This window comes from Carassius carassius, chromosome 9 (genome assembly GCF_963082965.1).
Source record: "Carassius carassius chromosome 9, fCarCar2.1, whole genome shotgun sequence".
Taxonomy (NCBI): domain Eukaryota; kingdom Metazoa; phylum Chordata; class Actinopteri; order Cypriniformes; family Cyprinidae; genus Carassius; species Carassius carassius.
This window is the reverse complement of record NC_081763.1, coordinates 11,559,784-11,587,522: the sequence shown is the minus strand read 5'-3', so window position 1 is coordinate 11,587,522 and position 27,739 is coordinate 11,559,784. Positions and strand designations below refer to the sequence as shown.

The 27,739-nt window shown below is 36.2% G+C and overlaps 1 protein-coding gene across 6 annotated transcripts in view; it reads left to right on the top strand.

Moving 5' to 3' along the window:
* LOC132148950 (histone deacetylase 5-like) overlaps positions 1-27,739 on the top strand; it is an 81,316-nt gene that overhangs the window by 49,646 nt on the left and 3,931 nt on the right. For 4 of the 6 annotated variants that reach the window (XM_059557765.1, XM_059557762.1, XM_059557764.1 and 1 more), the window contains 23 exons: positions 421-704; positions 783-927; positions 1,884-1,989; positions 2,225-2,358; positions 6,197-6,328; positions 7,112-7,224; positions 9,065-9,184; positions 10,234-10,474; positions 10,876-11,081; positions 11,162-11,446; positions 19,630-19,795; positions 19,979-20,112; positions 21,428-21,548; positions 22,188-22,237; positions 23,904-24,011; positions 24,143-24,198; positions 24,460-24,547; positions 24,756-24,875; positions 25,011-25,108; positions 25,921-26,039; positions 26,346-26,479; positions 26,843-26,927; positions 27,505-27,661. In XM_059557765.1, the coding sequence (XP_059413748.1) occupies positions 453-704; positions 783-927; positions 1,884-1,989; positions 2,225-2,358; positions 6,197-6,328; positions 7,112-7,224; positions 9,065-9,184; positions 10,234-10,474; positions 10,876-11,081; positions 11,162-11,446; positions 19,630-19,795; positions 19,979-20,112; positions 21,428-21,548; positions 22,188-22,237; positions 23,904-24,011; positions 24,143-24,198; positions 24,460-24,547; positions 24,756-24,875; positions 25,011-25,108; positions 25,921-26,039; positions 26,346-26,479; positions 26,843-26,927; positions 27,505-27,661 (3,170 nt within the window). In that variant the 5' untranslated portion in view covers positions 421-452. The remainder of the gene's footprint in view (positions 1-420; positions 705-782; positions 928-1,883; positions 1,990-2,224; positions 2,359-6,196; positions 6,329-7,111; positions 7,225-9,064; positions 9,185-10,233; positions 10,475-10,875; positions 11,082-11,161; positions 11,447-19,629; positions 19,796-19,978; positions 20,113-21,427; positions 21,549-22,187; positions 22,238-23,903; positions 24,012-24,142; positions 24,199-24,459; positions 24,548-24,755; positions 24,876-25,010; positions 25,109-25,920; positions 26,040-26,345; positions 26,480-26,842; positions 26,928-27,504; positions 27,662-27,739) is intronic. The other 2 variants (XM_059557763.1, XM_059557766.1) reach the window with 2 other exon arrangements.

Below are 27,739 nucleotides of genomic sequence, written 5' to 3'. Positions count from 1 at the left end.
ATTAAATTAAACATGTTTTTCCACTTGCAAAGGTAGCCGTTTAACCTAATAGCTTGTACACTGTTCACAGATTAGCCTATTATTTTAGCATATTAGTAACCAATAGCCTTTAGTCTTAGCCTTTTGCAATGCCTGCTGCTATGTTAGCATACCGTTAACTTTGTAGCCTGCAAGCCAAGTCTGTGTTCAAATTACTATAAAGGCACTATTCTTTAATACTGTTTGTTACTTATTTGTAACTAAAACTGCTACGAAAAGATAAACAGTTTTAATTATGTAGAAGATGTTGCTGAGAAATATATTTGTTGGGAAACAATCCTTATTCTGTTTGTGGTGCATAAATTTCAGGGTTCACCTTTAAGAATTGAACAGGTTATAATTCTAATGACTCACTACTTGACTATCTCTCTGTCTCTCCAGCAGTGGATGTGAAGACCTTGTTACCTTCTGGGATGCAGAGCCCTGTGGGAGGTGGAGGAGATCAGGTTGGAGGTAGCGGAGGGGCAGTGGACCTGCGTACAGACCCGCGTCTGAGCACACTAAGCACCGTGGACCCGACGCTGAGGGAAAAACAGCTACAGCACGAGCTGCTCTTGTTGAAACAACAACAAGAGCTCCAGAAACAGCTGCTGTTCGCCGAGTTCCAGAAGCAGCACGAGGTTTTGACCCGCCAACATGAAGTGCAGCTACAGGAACATCTTAAGGTATGTCTCTTTCTGTCCTCTCTGTATACATCATCCCCTTGAACTTGGATTCTTGACCTATGAACTCTTCCTAAACAGCAACAGCAGGAGATCCTTGCCGCAAAGCGTCAGCAGGAGCTGGAGCAGAAGATGAAGTTGGAACAGCAGCGTCATGAAGAGATGGAGAAGCAGAGACTGGAGCAACAGCTCATCATGCTACGTAACAAAGAGAAGGGCAAAGAGAGTATGTATCTCTCTATTAATCCATCCATTATATACACTCTACAGTGAACTAATTCGACGACACTGTCGCCGCTCATCATTCTGATGCTAATTTCTAAAATGTGAATTGTTCAAATACACTGTTCACCTTTTAGTTCAATGAATCAACACCTTGCAGAGCAGTATGTAGCTAATGTTTATTGTTGTTTGCTGCTATAATTACACACTGTCATGGATATCCCTTGAAGTTGTTTAAGCACAGCAGGCACAAATTGCGGTTATTTCTCATCTTTTGTTGTTTACACTTAAAAAAAAAACCCAACTGAATGCAGTACTAGGTATTATTGCACCACAAAATTAACATATTGGATCATTTCCAAAACCTTGTAAGCTTCCTGCTGCCTACATAGTATCTCATAGTAACCTCATAAGTGCACACATAGCAGCTATTATGTGCAGCATTCACATGAAAGACTCTGTAAGACATAAAGTATGTACCTATGTTTATTTTTTGTTTTGGATCAGTTATACAGTACAGTTCAAAAGTTTGGGCTCAGTGACATTTTTTTAACAGACTTAATACTTTTGTTTAGCAAGGACACAATAAATTGATCAAAAGGGACAGTAAGGACATTTATAATGTTACAAAATATTTTGAAATACATTCATATCACAATTTACACAAAAATATTAAGTAGCACAGAAAACATGTTCAACATTGATGATGTCATGGCTGCTGAAATTTTAGCTTTGATATTAATAGAATAAATGGCATTTTTAATTAAGTTTAAATAGAAAAAAAAATTTTTTAGTGCTAAATATGCATGTGTGTGTGTGTGTGTGTGTGTGTGTGTGTGTGTGTGTGTGTGTGTGTGTGTGTGTGTGTATATATATATATATATATATATATATATATATATATATATCATTCTCCTCCATTCAGACATGACTTTTGATGTGCTTTTACTCTGTTCTCAGGTGCCATCGCCAGTACTGAAGTCAAACTGAAGCTGCAGGAGTTCCTGTTGAACAAAAAGGAACCTGGCCCTGGTGGACTAAACCATTCCTTCTCCCAGAAGTGCTGGTGAGCGAAACCTTGCTAGTCCATATCACTCAGCCTTATTCTGGGCTGGTAAACCCAATTCAAATACACCTTTATTGTTCAGGTTTAATGTGCACTATTTTTCCGCAGTATGATGTAAAATGAGTTCATTCATAACATGAGCATACTGATGTTACATCATGTTTATGGGTCTCATTTGTACTCATTTGAATTGTGATGGATGAATCTTTGTAATGGACTGTGCTTGCTTTTTTAGGGGGGCTCACCATGCGTCCTTGGAGCAGAGCTCCCCTCCACAGAGCAACACACCGGGCACGCCACCCTCCTACAAACTCCCCCCACTGTTAGGGTCCTATGAGGGCAAGGATGACTTCCCTCTCCGTAAGACCGGTGAGTAGTCTTTCCTATTTATATGAAATGAGCTGTGCTTTTTACTTCACACTTTTACATTAGGGTTCAAAATAGTCAGAAGTATTGACGATAGCAAATTAGGGTTGTGCCAGTAGACCAGGGGTCTCCAACCTTTTTGTGAGTGAGGGCTCCCTGAAGGGATAAAATAGTCTTGAGGGCTACTTGTTTGATATAGGCACACACACACACACACACAAAGTTTCAAGTTTTGAAAAATACAACAACAAACTGTAATATTGTTAAATATGACTATTGAATATATAATTACCGTATATACCTGAATATAAGACAAGTTTTTTTGTCTTAAAAAATGGGGGGTTGTCTTATATTCGTGATATAGACAAAATCACGGGGGGAAAGGGAGAGAGAACAACGGCATAAATATGAAATAGTGACTGAATGATATACTTTACATACTTGCATGTAAAATTAGAAAAGCAACATAATATCTGTGTTTAACTAAATTAAAACGCTGCTCCTCTGCCGCGCGATACGCAGAGAGAACAAGAGAGGTGCGCGCACAAGACGCAGAGCGAGCGAGCGAGAGAGAGAGAGACAGAGAGAGACAGAGAGGTGCGCGCGCGCGAGACGAAGAGCGAGAGAGAGAGAGAGGTGCGCGCACGAGACGCAGAAAGAGAGAGATAGAGAGACGTGCAGATTCTAAATATTTTAAATTATTGAATTATTTTATTATGTTTTAATGGTATATGAAATGTCACCAATAGTTATTTTCTCATTTTATGCCATTATCATAAAAAAAAATGAAAGATTACAATTTAGGCTATTTATAGAACGTGCTCGGCGGGCGACTCGGAGACTCCACGCGGGCTACCAGGTGCCCGCGGGCACCACGTTGGAGACCACTGCAGTAGACGATAGTATCGTGTATCAACGATAGTCAGAGATATCGACAATAGCAGATGTCTTTGTTGATAGTCAAGATGATATTAGGCTCATTCTCATAGGCTCAAAATTATTATTATAGTTTTATTTTTATTGGGCACACACACACGCACGCACACGCGTGCAAATGAGGATTCGAGCCTATAGCCGGGGAATGAGTCTCCATCCACAAACAGACGTACATCGTCTGCAGATATAAGGTATTTCATTGCACTTTAACAAGTAATCTGAATGGCCTATATATGTGCAATATTTTAAATGAGCCCTCACTAACTGAGTTTAATGCCACAGTTATGTTAGACTGCATCTCATTCTTGTTTCTGTGGCGGTGCGTCAGACTCGTCATGAGGCGCGCGGTCCGGAGCGCTGTATGACTGATGCATCAGTTCAATTCAACTTTACTCCAAATATATCAACTTACCTGTTTTGAATACTTTATATTTAACGTGTTCGATTATGTCCAATATTAGTGTTCAATTGTTGGACTTTAAAAGAAATCTAATATCGATTTTCACCATTGACTGATTTTGCAGAACATTTAGACTGATAACTTCCGTGCACAGATGTGGCAGATTTGTCACAGGACGTGTGATATGACAGTTGCGTCCGACTATATATGAACTAGCTGTTTTAAATACCGTATTTTTATATTTAACGTTAGTTTATCAGTATGTTTGAAAGCATATTTTTTTGATTACTGGTGATTCCATAGGCTCTCTCTCGCGCACCTGCGCAGTTTAAAACACCAAATAGTTATGCTATGACAAGAACAAAGAGTCTGTCTCTTGCTCCACCCATGCACGATAATATCGTGTATCCTCGATCTCACGGGCTGACGATATGACGATTTGAAAAAATTACTATATCGCCCAACACTATAGCAAATGTCTAACATCTTAAACATCTTAACCTTCCCCTGAACATTTTAATGGTAGTGTACCTTTAATGTTTGAAAGTCACTCATGGACTTACACTGTAAGAATGTAACTTCTAGTGATGATCTCATACCAGCCCTCTCACTTCAGCTGTTGGTGTCAGCTGGGTCGCTTTTATCCCATTCCACTGGATGTCTTCTCTTTTTCTGGATCATTTTACCAGTAAACACTCTCCTTTTCTGTTTTGCAAGCCCTTGTATTTCCTCCAGAAAAATGCAAATGTAGTTATCTTTGTTGTCTTTATTTTGTTATCACCAGTGTTTTTATTTTTGTGGAGAAGTTTGAGCTGTTTAACAGTGCAGAGGTGTCACAGAGGATGCAAGGGTGTGTGTGTGTGTGTGTGTGTGTGTAGGGATGAAGTGAGGAGTCTGCAGGTGTGAGTCATAATGAGTCATCAGAACAGCACAGACTCACAAACACACACCTTAGAGTACAGTTACTTTAATACCATTGCAAAACTTTTATAGTTTTCATTAATAGTACTTTTTTTTATCAGTTTTAAAATTTTAGTAATTCTTTGTCTTGTGTTTTTGTCATATATATATATATATATATATATATATATATATATATACATACATACATACATACATACATACATATACATATATATATATATATATATATATATATATATATATATATATATATATATATACAATTATTATTTTGGTACATAAAGTTAAACTAAATTAGACTGAGATATGTTGGTGACTAGCTGAAATTTACATTTACATTTGTTTTGTTTCAAGTGACAGTAATGTTTTTTTTTAATGGTTTACATTTTTAAGTTTACTATAATAACCCTGCCTTAATTCATGACAAAATGGTTTTCACACAAAATAATGAGATTTATTATTCCACAGTTTAACCCTCACACAGCCTGCTGACATTATTAGATTTGAAACGAAACCCAATTTAGTCTGTTTATGAGATATTCAGATAGCGAGAAGCACCTCAAACCTTGTCTGAAATCATTTTTGACATGTTTTCGACTTTATTTATGAGAATTTTTTCAAAGTACTGCTGGTCATTTGCTGTTCACTCTCGTAGCCGACAGCCATACTCCAAAACTCCCACACAGATTCAGTGAGTTTGTTCCCGCAAACACACACACACACACACACACATCTGCTATCTGCTTTCTACACATGGCTATCTTTTAAATTGTCACACCCATATTGCTTTATAAAGCTCTCTATAATAGAACTGACACACATACACACACACACAAGTGAGCTTGGACTTCAGCTCACTGATAAAGAAATTGCAGACGGGTCTTTTACCATGAGAGAAGCACTTACTCCATATTACCACTGTTATGTCAACACCACAGCAATCTCCTTACATAACGTGCCCTCAGTTTGTGTGTCTTTCCATCCAGTCCCCTCCCCCTTGTCTCACACTTTTATTTTAAATCTAATTAAATCCATACTAAAGACACTGATAGCATTAGAGGCTAAAGTCCTTTCTGATCTATATGCCGAGTGTGGCTGTGACGCACAAAGGGGTCCAGAAAAACACATATGGCTCAGTCAAGCCGCTTTACCATGTTTGGATAATTGCCCCAATATTTTTCTTTTTTTTGTTTCTCTCTCTCTTTTAAATCCCTTTTTACTTCAGTTATTTATTTATTTATTTCAGTTAAATATGGCCCGGCATCTCCAGAATAAACAAGAGATATAATAGGGAACACTGTAAATATAACTTTTATCTATAGCTCAATGAGTGAGTGAGAGAAAGAGAGAAACGGGAAGGGATTGGCGGTTGCTGTCCATGGTCCTGATGCACAGTTACAGATGCAGACTGTGGTGCTTATTAATAAATTATAATTGCTCATACTTAGGGTTGAGGATTTTGAGCAAGCCCCTGAGCATAAGCAGTACATTTTGCTTTGCAAAGGTGACCGCTCAAATCATGCAGGGTTTTCCTTTTCTTTTCAAGTGATTGGGTTGTTTTTCTTTCTCTCTTCTGTTCAGCCTCTGAGCCCAATCTGAAGGTACGTTCACGGTTAAAACAGAAGGTCGCTGAGAGGAGGAGCAGCCCACTTCTTAGACGGAAAGATGGTACTGTGATTAGCACCTTCAAGAAAAGGGCGATTGAGATCTCAGGTAAACCTTATGTGAGAATGCAGAACTGTTTGCATAACCTCATGAGTTATGGAAAAGGAAGGCATTAAAACAGGTTTGAACCAAGAACTACACTTTCTGGCTAGAGGTTTTCAAACCTTTTTATGCTAAGGACTCTCCCAAGAATGATGATCTATCTTTGACAGATCCCTTACATTAAGTATAAAGGCATCTAAATATATTTTCATGAAAAAATATATTTGGAAAATACATTTACATAAAATACTACAAGTGTTTGTGTGTGTGTACTATGACACTATAATTGTGCACAAAAATGATTGTGTAAATTTGACATTATTGTGTAATTTTAACTTATTTACTTTTGTTTCATTATTTTTATTAATGTATGTTTTATTAATGTAAGAATACTTTATTATTAAAATGTATATATATTCACTAAAACAAACACTCAATTTCGGCATAGTTGTGCATTCAGCTTCACAAACATAGAGTTTATATGGAAGATGTAATCCTGAGGTTATATCAGCACCTGAGTTGTGTTCAAATTTGCCTGTGAAAGAAAAAAAGAAACAAAAAAGCTGCAGTCAGATGTGTTAAGATTTGCAAACAGAAATAATGGTCACATAGGAATTGTGTGATTTCTATGATATTAATATAAATGCAGCTCGGAGGAAGGGAACAGTTTAACGTCCTGCTGATACATTAAAACTGGTTCAATCAATCACAAAATATTGTGAAATCATCAGCTACGTTTTCTAACAATGCAGCTAAAATGTGATTTGTTGAAATGTGTGTTTGTTTCAGTGTCCTCTATGTGCAGCAGTGCTCCTGGCTCGGGTCCCAGTTCTCCGAACAGCTCTAACTGTGCCATTGCCGAGAATGGCTCCAGTGGATCCGTCCCAAACATCCACGCTGAGGTGAGAGACTTACCCCCTACACATTTGTTTCTCTTCTGCTCTCGCACTCCCCTCAGTTCTCAATAGGTTAGTGATGAAAAAAAGACACAATAAATTGGCTTCACCTAGATAATGACACTGTTTCTATGGAAACAGTCTATTGTACAGGGACTTGTTATGGCCTGGGATAACACTGGTATGCTAATCCCCAACAAAAAAACAAAAAAACACAAACACATTCCAAGAGTCAGCCTTGCAGTGAGTTATATCTGTAGGCAAAAGAATGGCCACAGCTGCTCTGAATGGACAGCAGGAAGCTGCCTGGGGTCAACCCTGCATGCTAAATAGCTAGTCTTGAGGCTCACCTTAACCTTGAGAGCCAAGAGAGAGTGAAATTGCGTTTGCTCATTTCACAAGGGGCTTGAAGCTGTAGGAAAGGAACATGAATATGAATGAGCCAGTTTGTGTTTAATTTTGGATTGACCAGCATATTAAATGCAAAACAACAATTTTTTAAACAAATAATGCCATTTACAATGTTTACATGCAGTTTGTGATTTAGTAATTTATGTATTTATTCTATATTGTATTTATTATTTTTTGTATTTTATTTATTCTATAATTTATGTATTTATTCTATATTATTCTATATTCTATATTTATATATATATATATATAATTTTTTATAAAAAAGGGTATAAGTGTTTACAAAAATATATAAAATATTAATATGTATATATATATATATATATATATATATATATATATATATATATATATATATATATATATATATATATATATAAACAGTTACTTATTGTGTGATGTACACTTTTGGTTGTTTTTACACTTTTTTTTTTCAGCATCCCTTTGTATAGTGTCTTTTAATATATTACGTTATTGCCAGTGGATGTGATGAATGGATGGATGAGGATGAAGTGTGCTGGAGTTTGTCAAAGAAAAAATAAATAAACTTTGTCAGTCTCATCAATGCAACCAGAGAAAAAAAATCCCTTCAAATAGGCGCCAGTGGACATGACTTAAAAATCATCTCATTAGCTCTGTCCAGCATGCAACGTCTGCGTACCACTCCCCAAAAATAGTCCTAGATCGCTATTCCAGAGCCTCTGTAGCCTAGCAATACAGCCTTGAGAGAAGTGATGGATAAATTCAAAGGAGAATAGAATGCTGACATCATCTTTGCTGCAGGTAGGGCGCTCTGCCACGAAATGTCCGCTTTGTCTTTTACTTCCTCGTCTTTTCTAAGTGTATCCTTTGAATCAGAGTGAGAATGACGTATGTTGTAAGAACAACTTCTAATGAAAGGCTTAAATTGGGTCTTTGGGGATGAATAAATGTTGCCTTGTAAAAAATAACCATTCGTTTTTGTTCTTTGGCTTTGAAAATGGCTGCACTCCAAGTATAGGGTCAGATGATGGGATTACAAGCACTCAGAAACACCTCCGTATTTCTCACATAGCTCTCTTTTGGGTAATTTTTTACTCTTTAGAAATAAGAAAATGGGTCAATGCAAAACCCATTTTAACTATCCTTATAACTGCTTAGCTCATTTCTTTAACGTGGCAACTGCAACTGTTGTCTTCTTCAAATGGAACTCATCCAATCCCGAATACAGACAATTCATTCCCACATGCTGCTTTCCCAGTCACAAATACAACTTAGTAAGGATTTCCAAAGAAGAATGCTTTCAAGTGATCAAGTCAAGCCGAAACTGCTTGTCTAGGATGCCTTGCTGAGATAAAACAGATTCTTTGTGCTGTTTGAAGGGTACATCCTGAAAGATAGGTCTGTTGCTTGTCCTGTGGGATTCACGTCTTTCTCTCCTTTTGTGTTTCGGCAGCAGTTGCGTTCTCTGCATCAGTCTTTGACTGGAGATGGGACACCGAGTCCCCTTAGCCTCTACACCTCTCCCTCTCTGCCCAACATCTCTCTTGGACTGCCGGCCAATGCGCACATCACGGTGAGTCTCCTCAGCTAAAGCCTGGTGGCTTTGTGATAGTGATTCAGAGTTAGCAAGTGGTGTAGGCTGAACCCTAGTGGGCTTGCTAGATCATTAGGATGCTTTCACACTAGAGCTTTTGGTCAGATTGATGTGAAAGTGTTTTTCAGAAGATGCACACCATTGATCCGCACCCTAGTCCAGTCATGGGTATGGTTCATGTGAACTACACTACAGTTTATAATTGGTTAACTTTGAATGCTATTTGTCCTATATTGCACTTTTTCCCTTTTTAATCACAGAATAATAAGGCAAACTATATATTTTATAGTTTCTACAGCCTACTGTAACAAATAATATACTTATAATATACTTAATGACTTGACTTAAACACAATAAACAATATTTCAACGCAATCAAATGTGTTTATTGTCTTCATGTTTCATCTGTCTAAACGTTTCTGTTTTTTAATCAGCTTAGCTACAGTGATAGATATATGCCTTCGTCGATATTAGGGATTTCCTGGCATTTCATAGGTTATTATTCTATGACTCCGTCTTGGACTTTCTGAACGAGAGTGCCCTCCGACTAGGATTATGAATGAAACGCACTGCATGAGGGTTTTTAGTGTGCCACAATGTTTATATTGCCTTGTTTTGGATACAAATAAAACGTCAGAATTTGGCTCTTTGAACTCTTTAAATTTAAATCTATATTTATTCACACTTGCCCAAAAAAAGTGTAGGGGACGAGTTTACATTTTATTAAAAGTAGGAGGTCAAATCCCCTGCATATTCTACGCCCATGCCTGGTATATAAAACAAGCTCTCACAGTGGTGCTCTCATTGATGGAGCAAGCATACTGCAATTCTGGACCCAAAAGTACAAATTGAAAGGAGAGCACCGGGGGCATTAGAAGGGGATGGAATCAAACAGGTTCTGGTTTGGACCAAGCAATCAAACCAAGTGTGAAAACAGCCTTGTAGGCTTTGGTACCTTTTGTTGCAGCTTTAAGCAGCTCAGTGTTCCCAAGTCTAAAGATTAAGTTCTCATTCTCTTCTCTACTCTAGGCTCCTCAGAAACTCAGTGCCCAGCAGGAGGCAGAGCTGCAAGCAATCCAGAGTTTGCGTCAAGGTGGGGCACTAACAGGCAAGTTCATCAGCACATCGTCCCTGCCGACGTGCCTTCCCACTGGGGCACCCCATGACCCCGAGCCCCCTTCCACTTCTAATAGCCACAGTAGCCATTCCTCGCTGCTCCAGCACGTCCTACTGTTGGAGCAGGCTCGTCAACAGAGTGCAATTCTCGCAGGTACACATACTTTCATTCATTATTTCTTCATTATTCATGTATTTAGCTGTATATTTTTACAGTTTAACAGATTTTTTATTTACTTTGCAAGATTTGGTGTTGCTCCACCATGAGTTGCCATTAGTTGACCTGAAAGAGAAATCTGATATAATTTATGCTTATGTCCACCTTGGGAAAAACAATGTTTGAAATTAAACTTGTGTAGCTAGAATAGTCTACATTCAAGTAATTGCACTGAGTACGTTACAGGTTTTGTAGGTCAGGACTGCAATGTGCTAACAAGAAATGTCAAAAGTCACGGTACTACGATTCCAAGAATGAATGTTAAAAACAGTGAACATTATCAGTTTGATGTGTAGGTGTAAAAGCTTACACTTTTCGTCTTGATCTTTATCACGCAGTTCCTATGTACGGACAATCTCCGCTGGTAACGGGTGAGCGAGTGACCAGCAACATGCGTACAGTGAATAAGTTGCCTAGGCACCGGCCACTGAGCCGTACACAATCAGCACCCCTGCCTCAAACACCACAGGCCCTGCAGCACCTCGTAATGCAACAGCAGCACCAGCACTTCCTTGAGAAACAGAAACACTACCAGCTAAATAAGGTTTATGTGCTAGCATGAGATATTTGATGCAGTTTCAGCTATTTATGAAAAAATTGCTAATAAACTCCACCTCCTTTCAGATCCTCACAAAAGGGGTGGAGCTTCCACGGCAGCCTCCCACGCACCCTGAGGAGACTGAGGAGGAGCTTACAGAAACCGCAGAGATGCAGGACGAGCGAGGGGAGGGGCTTGATCATGTATGGGAGGGGCTACAGAAAGAGAGCTCTGGTGAGACCACACCCCCTTCTGAGCGTCTGGTACAGTTGAAGGGAGAAAGCACAGAAAGTGACTTGGAGGATGATGATGATGATGATGAAGCAATTGAACTGAGGGAATGTGATGAAGAGGGCACCCCCTATGGCCAGGTGAGAAATTACAGCTTGTTGTCTTCTTTAAAGGGGTTATATGATGTTGCTAAAAAGAACATTATTTTGCATATTTGGTGTAATACAATGTGTTTATGTGGTTTAAGGTTCAAAAAACGCATTATCTTCCACATATTGTACATTATTGTTGCTCCTCTATGCCCCACCTTTATGAAACGCGACGATTTTTACAAAGACGATTTTTTTGTCTTTTTATTGCAGCGACTGAAACTGAAGGTTTTGGTAATTTCTGTGCCATTAGTGTAGGGATGCAACTAACAATTGTTTTGATAATCGATTAATTGGCAGATTATTTTCTTTTATTAATAATTTTTTTTTATTTTTATTTCCTTTTTTTTTTCTTTTTTTTACAAAACACACTATTCAACTTCCTGCCCTATGCTGTCCTTCAAACAAATATGCCAACTGCATGCTATTAAAACGTATTGTATGGTTAATATATCTCTATGCTATACGTTATTTGTGAAAGAGTTATAAAGCGCAGTTTAACTGGACAGTTTAAATAGACAAATGGACCAAGGACAATTTAATTCCCTGTATTATAAAAATGAAGATAATGAAGAAGATAGTAAAAAAAAACACAAACTCAGTGTTAACAGGTAAGAGGAAAGTTCTGCAGAAACAAACACATTCACTCTGAACACAGTAACCTGTTACTGTCAGTTATTCTGTTAATGTAAAAAACCTAAATTTATATTCATTCACACGTTATCATTTTACAGTTACTATCATACAATACTTTAATTACATGTTTGATTTTTAAACCTAAATTTAACTAACGCTATTTTTAGATGCATTTTGTCCATAGAAATGCGCTACTCACTGCTGTAATTTGACGTGACTGGTGGAAGTTTTCTGTGCGTGACTAATTGATAATGACATTCGTTGTTGATGATTTTCATCCTCGATTTTATCGATTAGTTGTTGCAGCCCTACATTATTGTCACCAAACAGAATTGGACAAAATTACAAACTGCTATGCCCACGCCAACGTTATGCCATTGCTATTTTAAATGAAAAAAAAACACACATCTTAAGGAATTTACAGATCCACCAACATTTACTTTGCATAGTTTTAGTTTCTTGACCTTCTAAGGATCACTGACCTTCTAAAATTGCATTTACCTTTGTTTGCCATTCTGATAACAATTTAAGACAGCTTTCCATATTTATCCCTTTCTCCTTTATCATCTTTCCCCATTCCCGTTCTACTTTGCATAACATGCAAAGCTACCAACACTATTCAAAAACATTCTTCAGCTTTAGTGTTGAGCGAATTTCAGTCATTAAAAAGCAGCGTAGTGACTGCATGAGTCACCATGTAAAGCCTATGCACGTAACAGCTTAACGTCATTTGTTATGAAACAAGATGGGTTTTTTTATCTTAAATTTATTATTTTGTTTATTTATTGAACTAGAAGCAGCTGTGTGGATTCCGTGTCATCATTAGACTTTTAAGATCCATCTAATGTCTTTCCGATGACTCTGTCACTGCACTTTTCAAGAGCTTAAGTGCGTAGGCAAGTTCCTGATGAGTGTTGGGACGCACATGCGGGGGCTTGCTGACTGGAGATCGAGGGTATCCCTCTCAACCAGAGCGTTTGCAGCTTTTTCGCCCCCTGAAAAGGAGGGATTAAAGAGGAAGATTGCTCTCTTCTCTTCCTCCCACCAGTGACTCACTACTGGAGGCAGTAGGGGAGCAGGCGAGAAGAGGGGAAGAGAGACAGATAAATAATTGCTAGATAGGAAGATGAAATGAAATTGACTTGGGAACGATGGTGGGGGGGGTTCCTCCGAGGTTTGTCTAGTTAGTGCTGCTTGCTTAGGCATTTAGATTAAAGGTACTACTATTGCTCATACATAGTTCAGGATTTTACCAAACTCTTATCCAAAATTATTAAACTTTAATATGAAGCTATAGCATATAGGAAGCAGAGGTGAGCTTTTGTGACTTGAGCCAGTAAGCAACACTTCTTAGCATCATGGTTGCTGATAGAGGCAAGCACCACTCACATTTTGTTCAGGAAGTGTAAAACCAGTTTTTGTCAAAGAGCTGCACTTTTTAGATGTATTCTTTATTCAGATTAATTCTTATCTTGCAAAAAAAAGTACCTTGGCTTTACTCTCCGATACACTGTACTATAGCACTTTTTTAAGAGGATGATCTTTTTAAAACGTTACTGAGTAGGTTTCTTCTTATCGTGTAAAAATGTTCCATTGTATTACCATGGATTTTGAATTTGGCACAATTTTTTTTTGTTTTTGTTTTTACCTTACCCTCATAGTAATACTATTGTATTCTTCAAAGCAGTGTTTAAAAACTATAGTATCAGTGGGACTTGGCAATGTTGTATTTTTATTATATTGTTTATATTTTAATATGATTTTTATACTATTATGCGTCTCACAAGATTGAGGGAAGAACACAAAGATAATGATAAAGTTTGAAATGTCTATAATAATCCACTTTAAGGTAATTTAAGCAGGCAGACAAACAAAACACGACCTCTAATTTACACATGACCGGACAAACAGGAACAGAAAAGGCTACAAATTAAATACAAGGCAATTTAGGGTAATAATGATTTTTCAAGTTCAGGTACTCGTTTTCACTATACTGCAAACACTCATTATACTGCATCATCATCATCATCATACTTTTCATAAGGGCTTTTGTGCCTCATGTTTGTGTAATGTTGTAATTATTAATCTATTGAGAAATTTTGATCTCTCGATTCTTATTCGTCATTTTGTTATATATATAACGATAGCACCACTGCAGTGATTCATGCAGTTATGTATTCCAGCCCATGCATTTGCATGACTTCCAGGCAGATTTGATCCTCAAAAAGAGCTAATGGTGAACTTAGCACAGACCCCACAAACACACACTGCTGTTGTGAGGGAGGGAGGAAGGAAAATCAAATGAATGAATGAGAGTGAATGAGCAGGAGAGAGAGTTATTGAAAAAAGAGCAACACCCTCCTCCTCGCTCGCGCTCGCTCTGCCTGCAATCATTGAGAAAAAAATTCAAAAGAGCACAGCATTAGAATTCAGACTGCATCCTCCTTGCACAGCGGCAGACTCACACACACACACACCCACTCATACACACACACACACACACACACACTCATACACACACATACACTCACATATCTACACATATACTCCCCCATGAATGGACCGTCTCTGACTCATCTCTCCTTGGTGATTCATCTCCTCCTCCAGACCCCGCCCGCCTTCACTGCCCTGCACTTCACACCCAATCACAGCCCACCGGGGTGACGTGACACGCCACAGTGTGTGTTTGTGTGCATCTGTTATGCTGTGACATGCAGTCACCTTTGAGGCTGCGATATACGAAACACTTGTCACTTTGGTCAGTCACTACCCTAGCTGGCCTTTCCTTCTCATTAAAACACCCCCACCTATGTCCTCATGTGTGTGTGTGAATGCCTCTGCTTGTCTGCCTGAGCATCTTGAATACAAATTGAGCCCCGTCTCCTGCCATAGTGAGTGAGACAGATGCTGCATGGCTTCAGTGTCTTGAATAAAGAGGGAGTTGGCATGAAGAAGGGAATTGTGAATATTTGAGTGTTGGCATACCTTCAACCTCAAGGTCTCATGCAAAAAAAAAACACTAGTATTAATCCCATCATCTCGCATGTGCTTCCCTCACACGTTGTACTGCATCAGAGGCTGTTGTGCTGCTCATGCACACATGCACGCGTTCATTCCTTAATCTGATATAGAGCAGACTCTGCGGCTGTTTACTGCAGGAGGCTTTTGAGTAGATTTTTGGCAAATGTTCGCTGAGTTTCTTTGGTGAGATGGTCCAGATCGTGTGTTTGGACTGATGTTCAGCCTGTTATGATCTTAACTTTCTCTTTACACCCTCATACCAGTGTTATTTTAGTATTATTTATATAAGATTACAGTGTTTATTAATATTTTGAATCAGCTTTTTTTTCTTGTTTAGATTTTCATTTTCATTTTAGTACTTTTGGCTACTTAATGTAAACTGTAATTTTTATATATATATATATATATATATATATATATATATATATATATATATATATATATATATATATATATATATATATATATATATATATATATATATATATATATATATATATACAGTACAGACCAAAAGTTTGTTGAAGCATTACTATTTTTAATGTTTTTGAAAGAAGTTTCTTCTGCTCATCAAGCCTGCATTTATTTGATCAAAAATACAGAAAAAACTGTAATATTGTGAAATATTATTACAACTTAAAATAAAAGTTTTCTATTTGAATATACTTTTAAAAAAAAATTTATTCCTGTGATGCAAAGCTGAATTTTCAGCATCATTACTCCAGCCTTCAGTGTCACATGTAACATCCGGTCTATCACATGATCATTTAGAAATCATTCTAATATTCTGATTTATTATGAGTGTTGGAAACAGTTCTGCTGTCTAATATATTTGATGAATAAAAGGTTAAAAAGAACTGCATTTATTCAAAAAAAAAAAAAAATGTCTAATATATATATATATTCTAATCATATATTTTCTTTACTATCACTATTTATCAATTTAACACATCCTTGCTGAATAAAAGTATTGATTTTATTAAAAAAAAAAGAAAGAAAAACATTTACTGACCAGTAGTGTTTATTGTTATTACAAAATATTTATATTTTAAAAACATAGCTTTTTTTTTTTTTTTTTTACTTTTTATTCATCAAAGTATCCTAAAAAAGTATCACATGTTCTGAAAAAATATTAAGCAGCAGAACTGTTTCCAACTTTGATAATGAATCATCATATTAGAATGATCCTAAAAATTCAGCTTTGCATCACAGAAATAAATGATAATTTAAAGTATAATACATTTAAAAACAATTATTATATTATTGTAATAATATATCACAATATTACATTTTTTTCTGTATTTTTGATCAAATAAATGCAGGCTTGATGAGCAGAAGAAACTTCTTTCAAAAACATTAAAAATAGTAATGTTTCCAAACTTTTGGTCTGTACTGTACATATATATATATATATATATATATATATATATATATATATATATATATATATATATATATATATATATATACATATATATATATACATATATATATATATATATATATATATATATATATATATATATATATATATATATACACACATATATATATATATATATATATATATATATATATATACACATATATATACAGTGTTGGGAAGGTTACTTTGGAAATGTAATAGGTTACAGATTACAAGTTACCCTATTTAAAATGTAATAGTAGTGTAACTTTTTTAATTACTTTAATAAAGTAATGTAACTAATTACTTTTGAGTACATTTTGATTACTTTTATAAATTTCTAATGAATGTTAATTTGCAACTGTAAATCATCTTCAACCATTTTACACCATGCAGGTTTAACCTTACAGTAGTGCTCAATACTGTCAGACTTTCACCATCCTTCATCACTTAAATTAAGATGATCACATTTGAACACTTCCACCACACAATCAGACTTTACTTAGAGATTGATCTGAAGTTCAAAGCAGATTTAAAATCAAAAGAAATAGTTTATAGATACTGTTTTTGAAACCAAATCTTTGCATAACTACAGGCATCTAACTGCATCTAACAATGGTTTGGGGAAAAATAGTTAATAAAAAAATAAAAGCATATACATCAACTCAAATACGGTTATCTAATAAGCATGTGTCCTATTTTGTGTACTAAACTCCTGAAACATTGGTGTCTTTTTGAAACACTGCTGTCTCTTTGTATATGATATGATGATAGTTTCTCAAAATAAGTAAAAAATGCTCATGAAGTGACTGTTCTAGAGATTAATTTCCATGAGGGGCGGACTGGGGGAAAAAATAGGCTGGGAAATCTCACACTCATACACCCACAACCCATTCTGAAACATGGACAACCCTATTTTTTTTTTGGACCTGACATGAAAAAGATTTGAATCCTTAGGTTGGGGGACTTGCAACGTAATTAAGAGTTCTCTCCTAAACTGCACATTCACTTCCATTATCCATCCATCTCTCTCATGACTTTAATACTGAAGATTTTTATTTGACTTTTACCATGTTTTGTAAGTGCAATTTTGTTTTTTTGGCAAATGAATTACCACTTGTATTTATTTTTACTACAAATTCCATAATTAAACCACGGTTAGTGCCATACCATAGGCTATATAAATTTTCCTAAGGGTTGTGTTTTTGTATCCTCTAGCTCCCCCTAAACCTATGATAAAATATGATGATTTGTCTGCTAACTTACTACTGTAACATTACAAAAGATAATAATGACGTCGTTTATACAGTATTTTGAGTGATTGCGAGCAATGTGCTGCTGCTGCTTGACTAAGTAAACAAAGACAAAACTACATTAGCATATTTACAGATGAAACTGACCTGCACCTGAAACCCTGAACAGAAGTGTCACTTCTCTTCTCCAGCTGTGCGCTTACACATCTCACTCCGGTCTCTCTCTCTCTCGCATTGATTACTCGGAGTCTGATCCAAACCGCTCGGCGGAGGCGCGGAGAGCGCGCGAGCCCAACCATTGCCAGTCACGACTAACCGATTCATGATTTATTAGAAATTTAATTATCGAATGGCGGATTCGGAAATAATCGCTTTAGTATATTCGGCCTGCAATTATACAATAACAATATTAAAGTAGAAGGCCAAATCGTCTGCCAGGCCACCGGGAATAGTCCCGGTTCTCCCGATGTCCAGTCAGCGCCTGATTTCCACAGACACGCAGAACGTACAGGATTCATACTCAGTCTTTTTGCGGCTTAATATTCACAGACATCAGTCCATATCGGGTTTTGATTCAAGTGTACTGACCTACTTTTGATTTATTCGTCCAAAATGTGGCATATTGCGTCCGCGTTATATGCTGAATTCCATTTTTATGACTGGATTCGAATGTGTTTTCCGCGTCTCGGAGATTATGGGCCATATGTCTTAGTGCAATTTGGGAAAGAAATAAGCTGTATGTGGATGTGTGTAAATATTCAAATGTAATCCTCATTGTAATCGTTACAATTTTCATAAGTAACTGTAATTTAATTACTCATTTTTTCTTAGTAACTGTAACTGATTACTGTTACATTTATTTTGTAATTAAATTACGTAACGCCGTTACATGTAACTAGTTACTCCCCAACACTGTATATATATATATATATATATATATACACACATATATATATATATATATATATATATATATATATATATACACACATATATATATATATATATATATATATATATATATATATATATATATATATATATATATATATATATATGTGTTTGTGTGTATTTATTTATTTATTTAATTATTTAATTTATTGCTTAGACTTATTTCAGCTAATTGCCAAGGCATTTTTTTCTTCTTTTTTTTTAAGTTTGTTTTTTTATCTCATATGAAAAATCTAATCATATTTTCAATTATTAAAATTAATTAATTCTGTCATTTAATTATTATTTCATTTTATTTCAATTATTATTTTCAATTATCAAAAGGCCTTTGAATTAATTTAACTTCAAAACAAAGGTTTATAAACTGCATTACATTAAATCTAGTTAATTGTGAAGCTAGATTCACAATTAAATGAAGCCTAATCTTTTAGCTAAACCGAATTGTATTCTAAATACTGTTTAAATACTTTAGTACCAAGGTTAGTATCACCATTACATCCGATATCATCAGTTTAACATGCTAATGTTATTATTAATATTTGGTTTCTATTTTAGTATTTATATTACATAATAGTTTTTATTAATATTCAGTTGAATTAAGCAGAACTGAAGCTAAGATAAACTAAAATAAAATAGCTGTTTAAATTAATTGAACTGAACAGAACAGAAAAAAAGTACATTTCTGAGCGAAACTGATCTGAATAGAACTTGAAACTTGAATAAAACTGCACTAAACTGAACTGAATTGAAATAATCCAATTTAAATTGGACTTAAAACTGCTGTACTGAATTAAACTGTACTGAACAGAACCCGGTTCAAAGTGTACTGAACAGATCTGAATTAAAATGAAATTAACTGAACTGTTCAACGTCACTGAATTCATGATATTTGGGTTCTCTTTTTGCAGTATTTGGACCAGCAGCATGTGCAGCAACTGAATGTGTTCCAGGCCTCTCTGTCCATCACAGGAATGCCCCACAGACCTCTGGGAAGGGCACAATCGTCCCCCGTCACTTCTTGTCATAAAGGAGCACCCTTGAATGAGGTGCCCATTAAGCATCTCTTCACAACAGGTACACTGCACCACTGTCAATCAGTCACACAGGACAGCACATGAGTGGAGAATTGATTAAGAATTGGCAGTTTGTGTATTAGATTAAAACTTAATTCATGTTTTATAGCATTAATACTCAGGATGGAATTGATGCTGGGATTGCTAGACTTGTTTTTTAATCATCTCCTGGCTCTCTCTGCAGGGCTGGTGTACGACACCTTCATGCTAAAGCACCAGTGCATATGTGGGAACACAAACATCCATCCCGAACATGCCGGTCGCATTCAGAGTGTTTGGTCCAGGCTACAGGAAACAGGGCTGCTTGGTCGCTGTGAGGTGAGTGTGCCACCTACTGGAAGGATCATGCAGAAATAACATTAGTTTTACGTTAGTTTAATGTTGTTTAACGTTAGTTAGTGTGTACTGTTGCTGTTTGAGCATAATATTTGCAAAGTTACGAAGCTGAAAGTTCGATACCAATGGAGATATCGTCTTTTAAAATTCTCAGTTTAATGCCTACAAAAATGGTTGGTAGGGACTACAAACGAGTTACTTGCCAGGTTCGTGACATAACAAACCCAGATAAACCCTGCCCCCAGGAAAAGGCAAGAAAGGGGGCAAGGGGGGCAGTTTTTTTAATGATTCTAATGGATTCACAAGTTTCAAAATCAATGTTGTAACGCAGAGGATCTTAATACTGTTCCTCGCATCCCCCTGCTCTGCACATTCTCTGCATCTCTCTATCTGTCTCCGACAATGAACTGTTACAATTATACACTTATTTTCACATACATATCTATGAGAAGCGTTAAACATGGACGCGCGTGCTGTTGCCGTACTTCTTCAAAGCTTTAATCTGGATAAAACCATGTGTTAAATGCTAACAGAAGCAGTAGCATTTGCACATGCCGCTGAGGTGAGGGGCAGGATGTTTAGACATGCACTAGAGGCGGTTTAGCCAATCACAACACACTGGGCTAGCTAACCAATCAGAGCCCATCACCTACTTCTGAGGGAGGGGCTTCATAAAAGAAGGAAATGATCAGCATGTTTCTCAGAGAAGGGATAGAGCAGTGTGGAATAAAAATTTTTTTTTTTTTTTTTAAATGAAGCATTAATTTGTTAGACTGTACCCCATAAACACAATCAAGCCTAGAAAAAAAACACTGAACCACCCCTTTAAAGCTCAGCTCTTTGCAAATACACTCTAGCTTTGTTTTTCTTTTGATAGAATGAATACTTTTATTTAGCAAGGATGCATTAAATTGATCAAAAGTGAGAGTAAGGACATTATTACAAAATATTTCTATATATATTCTGTATATAATCTATAATTATCTTTCAGCATAATTTAACTAATCATTTAGAGGTGAAATTTCACAGCTTCGCAATTTATGGCTCCATCAGTCAATGGAAACATGAAAATATCATTCGATTTTAAACAATAATGAATAATCTGAATACTTTATAGTGACTCTGAATCAAAATGCTGTTTAAAAATCTTTAATCACAAATGTTTTTAAAGGTCCTAGAAAAGTCATTGTAAATTCATTATTCATCATTCAGTTTTTCAGAATAGTGGGAATCGTTGTAGTGTTCAGGTAAATCACAGACGTTCCCTGAATGCACTTCTGTGTTTGTTTGTGTGCAGAGGATCAGAGGAAGGAAGGCCACACTAGATGAAATCCAAACAGTGCATTCAGAGTACCACACGCTGCTCTACGGCACCAGTCCACTGAACCGACAGAAGCTGGACAGCAAGAAACTTTTAGGTGTGTTTTAGAAACTCTCTGTTGTGATGTAAGTAGTTGCTGCTGTCTTGATTTTAGGACACCAAAACAGGATTCTCCTTCTAGAGTACACCATCAACAAAAAGCTTCTCTTGCTTGCTTCCAATCCGATGGCTTGCTGAAGTGAAGCTCCTTTGACAGACGCCTAGGCTTTTTTTAGGCCCTAGACATTTGCCCACCCCCGCTTCTGAGTCACCAGTGAAGTGTGTGTATGTGTGTGTGTGTGTGTGTGTGTGTGTGTGTGTGTGTGTGTGTGTGTGTGTGTGTGTGTGTGTGTGTGTGTGTGTGTGTGTGTGTGTGTGTGTGTGTGTGTGTGTGTGTGACTGTGCGTTTGTGTGTGTGCGGGTGAGAAGGTGAAGTTGCGATCACTCCACCACCTCCACTTGTATAGTGAGTGAGACACACTTTGAAGAAGTGCAGACAGTTTCAACCTTGAGTGCTCTTTGTAGAACAGCAAGACAGATGATGGTTGCCTCAGCGTCATCCAGTGAGCATCCTCCAGACTGAATTAGCATAGCCAATTATGTCATTAACTGAATAGATAATGTGTGAACAACAGATGTGGGGCTCAACATAGCACTGCTTAAGAACAGCTTCTGATTTGCTTTTTTTATTTTCTAGGTCCAATAAGTCAAAAAATGTATGCTGTCCTACCGTGTGGAGGTATTGGGGTACGTCTTCTCCATTCATCTGTTTTATAAAGAATGAAATGGCATTCACACTGTATATCATTTTACATTATAGGAGGTATTTCCAAACAAAACAATATTCTGGCAAATAATGTAGGCAGGAATTTGTCTATTAGGATTCGTTTGTATTGTGAAAAGTATTATTGGATTATATATTATTGATTATATAATTTATTTCCTTGACTGTCCAACCTTACTTACATTTAGTACTCGGTTATTATTAGTAGTAGTACGTAGTAGTATTTAGATGTAATCTTATTTTAATAATTTAATTTATTATTATTAATGTTGTCATTGTTGCTTTAGATTATAATAAATGTATATATTATAATAAAAAGAAACATAAAAATTATTATTATCATCAAAGTAAATAAAAACATTTAACAAAAATTATAATAATTATTATTAATAAATGTTTCAGCTTATTTGAAATAAATTTGCATTATTATTGTTAGATTAGATTGGAATATTAACATTGTAGATATGATTAAATATAATAATTAAATAAAACAAAGCCTTTAAATTATATATATATATTAGTGTGGTCAATCGATTAAAAACTTTAACTAGATTAATCACACATTTTTTCTGCGATTAATCGCAATTAATCGCAATAAAAAATAAATGTTTTTGTACGTTTTTAATATATTTTTTAATGTAATAATTTCATTACTTGTTTAAATGACATCTTTTTATGAATGAAGGCCAGTATTACTGATATTAATACAGCTACTGATTTCTTTTTTTATTTTTTTTTTTACATTTATTATTAGGCTTCAAAAATATAACAGTTTTTAATTTAAGTAAACTTAAAACAATGCTAACATAAACCCATAATAAATGTCATGTTTACTCCTGCCCTTCCTGTCTTAACAGTTAGGAAATATACAGAAATCTAATAAAGTTATCAAAGTTATATGCAGTCTGCACTGCATAAACTATAAATTAAATAGTTAATCCTTATTAAAGCTACAAAAGTTATTTAGTCAAGAGCAGCGAGTCATTTTCTCTGTTCCCTTTGTTCTTTAACTTTACTGACAGGAAGCTTTATTGGCTGCTGTCCCTTTAAGAGCAGACAGACACGCGGGTCTCACCGTTTATTTACTGTCTATGGATCTCGCCTCATTCTCTCACAACTCTTTTTGTTCATTTTAGACTTTATATAAATCATTTAAGATTGCTCTTATGAGGATAATCGACAAAACTGGCACTTTGGGATGTTTATTGTTAGTTCAAGCGCTTAAGAGAACTGGATTCTGGCGCCCTGTCTATGCATTGTGTGTGTGTGTGTGTGTGTGTGTAGGTGTGTATGTGTCACATAAGGGCATTCACAGACAGCGCATTCTCTTTTGCCACGCTTGAAATGTTTAAAAGCATTTAAATGAATAAGAGCGTGATCATATAATGTAAAGCTAGCCAACGGATGGCAGAAAATACGGATGCTGCGTTAATTGCGTTAAATATTTTGACACGTTAAACCAGACAAATATTAATCGCATGCTTTGACCGCACTAATATATATATATATATATATATATATATATATATATATATAATAACACCGTGGACATTTATTGAGGAAGTAAATAGGATCAGTATTGAGTTCACCCATTTGTGGCAGTACTTAACTTTATTTGATGTTCTTTAGGTGGACAGTGACACAGTGTGGAACGAGATGCACTCGTCAGGAGCCGTCCGGATGGCGGTGGGCTGCGTCATTGAGCTGGCATTCAAAGTTGCTGCCGGAGAGCTGAAGGTTCATTTTTATTTCTCATCACAGCTTCAAGTTTATTCGATGCTCTGGCATAAATATTCAGTGCTTATATTATATCACATCTCTTGTGTTGTCCTCATCTCCCTTCTTGTCTATTTTTTTTTTATTGACAGAACGGGTTTGCGGTGGTCCGTCCTCCTGGTCATCATGCTGAGGAATCAACTGCCATGTAAGTAGTCTGAAATGCCTTTCTCTTTGAGTGTGTGTAAAATATTGTATTACAAATATTTCAATACGTCATTTAAAGTTATTTACTTCATCATATTTATTCTACATAAAAAATCTACGAAATGCATTTAAATGATTTTTATGTGGACTTTTATGTCTTGGTGTGAGTTTTGTGTGTCCAGATGTTTGTTATCTTGATGGATAAATCATTTGTGTGTGTTCAGATGAATACGAGTTCACTGTTCTGTGTGTATCTCGGCAGGGGTTTCTGTTTCTTCAACTCAGTGGCCATCACTGCCAAACTGCTGCAGCAAAAACTCGGGGTGGGCAAGATCCTAATTATAGACTGGGTGAGTTTTTAGGATCTCCATGTGATACTCAGCAACTTTTCCACACGTGACAAGCTAAATTACTGTACCGATTCAGTTTAGCTGATTTTAGAGATGAAAATCTTCTCTAAAATTCATTTTATTTCATTGACATGTTAACAGACTCTCAAAAAAACAAAACCAGACTCGACTCTTGTGTCACAAAACCGTCTTCCAATCATTTTCATAGGATATTCACCATGGAAACGGGACCCAGCAGGCTTTCTATAATGACCCCAATGTGCTGTACATTTCCCTGCACCGTTATGACGATGGCAACTTTTTCCCAGGCAGCGGAGCTCCTGAGGAGGTAACAACATTTCAGTAACTGTGAGAATAGTGGCCTTCTGTAGTCACATGGCCAAAATTGCCTTGTTTTTGTTTTGTTTTGTGGAAATATTCCAGTGTCTTGTTTTTACTGACTGTCTCATGGGCTCCTCTCTAGGTGGGTGTAGGTCCAGGAGAGGGCTTTAATGTCAACATTGCCTGGACAGGTGGAGTGGAGCCACCTATGGGTGATGTGGAGTATCTAACTGCCTTCAGGTGAGATCTGCACTTGCTATCTGTCAGAGAGAAATAGAGAACATGTAAGAAACCTTATACAAAATACTAAATATAGCCGATTTTCAACACTTAAATATGTTTGTGTGTGTGTGTATTTATATACAGTACTGTGCAAAAGTCTAAGGCTATTAATATTTTTTACAAAAAAAAAAAGGTTTTAAGTCACTTTTTGACCATTTCTATCTTTTGCTGTAATATATCAGTATGAAATATCAGTTTACATTTCCAAACCTTCCTTTTGCCATTAATCGTAATAATCCAGTGAGATTTTTGAATGTTTTGGAGTCTGAGGATGTTGTCAAAAATAATGTCATAAAAAGATTTTAATTGTCAATTAACTTCAGTTAACTAAATTAAATCAACATTTGGTGTGAGCATCCTTTTTGTTTAAAACAGCTATAGTCCTCTGTAATCTTGCACATAGTTTTTCAGTAGCTTTGCTCTTCTGGATTGAGTTCTGGATTATGATGAGATCAGATCTGCATTATTACGATTAATGGTAAAAGTAAAATTTGGAAATGTAAACTGATATTTCCTACAGACACTACGACAAAAGATAGAAATAACTAGCTTAAAACCTTTATTTATTTATTTGTTTTTGGTGAAAATGCTAATAGCCTAAGACTTTTGCACAGCTCTGTATGCAGGTGTATTATTATTATCAATTTCTTTAATATTTTTTTATGTCAAAGTGATTGCTCTTTAGAAATGTATTAAATATTTGGAGTACACTCATCTAAGTCTGTGCAGATCATTTATAAATCAAAGTCTCGGTGTCTGTGTGCTTGCAGGACGGTGGTGATGCCCATAGCCAATGAGTTCTCCCCGGATGTAGTGCTAGTGTCAGCTGGTTTTGATGCTGTGGAGGGCCACCAGTCCCCCCTGGGTGGATATAATGTGACCGCCAAATGTGAGTTTGCTGTTTTTCCGTTTCCAGTACAAGAGGTTAGATGGCGCAAATGCTGTTTGTTCTCACTGATTGCATAGATGGGTTGTATTATACACAAAAAATCCATTTATTTATTGGAACTTGGACTCCCTACCTCATTTCTTTTGGGTCATTGCTTTGGCGGAGCAGTAAATATTGGTGTCATACTGGTAGTACACTAGGCCGTATGAGCTCAATAGCATGATAACTGGGGGAAGTTTTGCTGAAGGCTTTGGAGTTTGTTTATAGATCATGAATTACCCAGCATGCTCCTGGCTCTGTGCGTAGGTTTCGGTCATCTCACTAAGCAGTTGATGAAGCTGGCTGGCGGCCGTGTGGTTTTGGCGCTGGAAGGAGGTCACGACCTCACCGCCATCTGTGACGCATCCGAGTCCTGCGTGGCTGCATTGCTCGGAGACGAGGTGCCCATCATTCATTCACACACATCTAAACAGTGCACGATTCTATTTGAGCGGCATAACTCAGTGCTTCTGCTTTAACCCTTCTGTTCTGGAGACTCATCGATGAAACAAGAGGTTAAAGATAAAATAATATTTGCCTGATTGGTTTAATTAGCTCAGAGGAACATGTTTGAACAATTTGAAGGGGAAATAAGAAGTTAATTTTAAAATTGGTATTATTATATTTACACATACATCATTAGGGTCTCTGGGACCCTCAACATACTGTAAAAACGGCAAGGTCAATATTAGTAGAACGTGAGATTTTAATAGTATTCGTATTTATGAAATAAACAAATAATTTTTTTTGTATGTGTGCTGCAGTTGGATCCTGTACCACTGACAGTGCTTCAACAGAAACCGTGTCCAAAAGCCACAGCCTCTCTGGAGAGGGTCATTGAGATTCAGAGTAAGTAAAACTGAAGGAAACTCGCTGAAGATTGTATTGTATTGTATTCATTTCTACATTCATTCATTGATTGTTACTTCATATGAAAGTGTGTTAAATATCAGTATCGTGTTAATGGATTTATTCAGAAAAATGTCTTTAATGGAACATATATAAAATATATTCATTTTATATAATGTAATCTTATATAATTATTTGTAGTTTTCTATAAAGCTTATGTGCTTATTGTGCTGTCATGGAACAAAAAACGTCATACTCATAATTTTTTTTAAACAGTATTGAGCAATTTTATTTAGTATAATTTAGCTACTGTTATCATTTATATTAATATTTGAATTATTTGTAATATTTCATTTTAAATAGCCATTTTTAGAATTTTATATTTTTAGAATTTTTCAACTAAATTAAAATCAGAAGTAGCTGAACTAGCTGAAACAAAAATGGTTTCATTTTTTTATTTTATTTCAAGTGATGAAAATGTTTTTTGATGGTTTGAATTTGGTTTTCACTTTAGTTGGTATTGAGGTCTCGATGAGGTAAAGATCTTGATCAGTCTTTCTCTTCTCATGATCTGTAGGTAAACACTGGACGTCAGTGCAGAGGTTGGCTCCTACAGTGGGCCAGTCTCTACTGGACACTCAGAGACGGGAGAAGGACGAGGCAGACACTTTGACCGCCATGGCCTCTCTCACTGTGGACAACGATCAGCAAAAGGCCTCCACAGAAACCAGCAGGTACTGCCACTCGAGTCGAGTAGAACCTGTTGTCATACACACACAATTCTACCCTTCATTAACCAATCATTCTTTCCT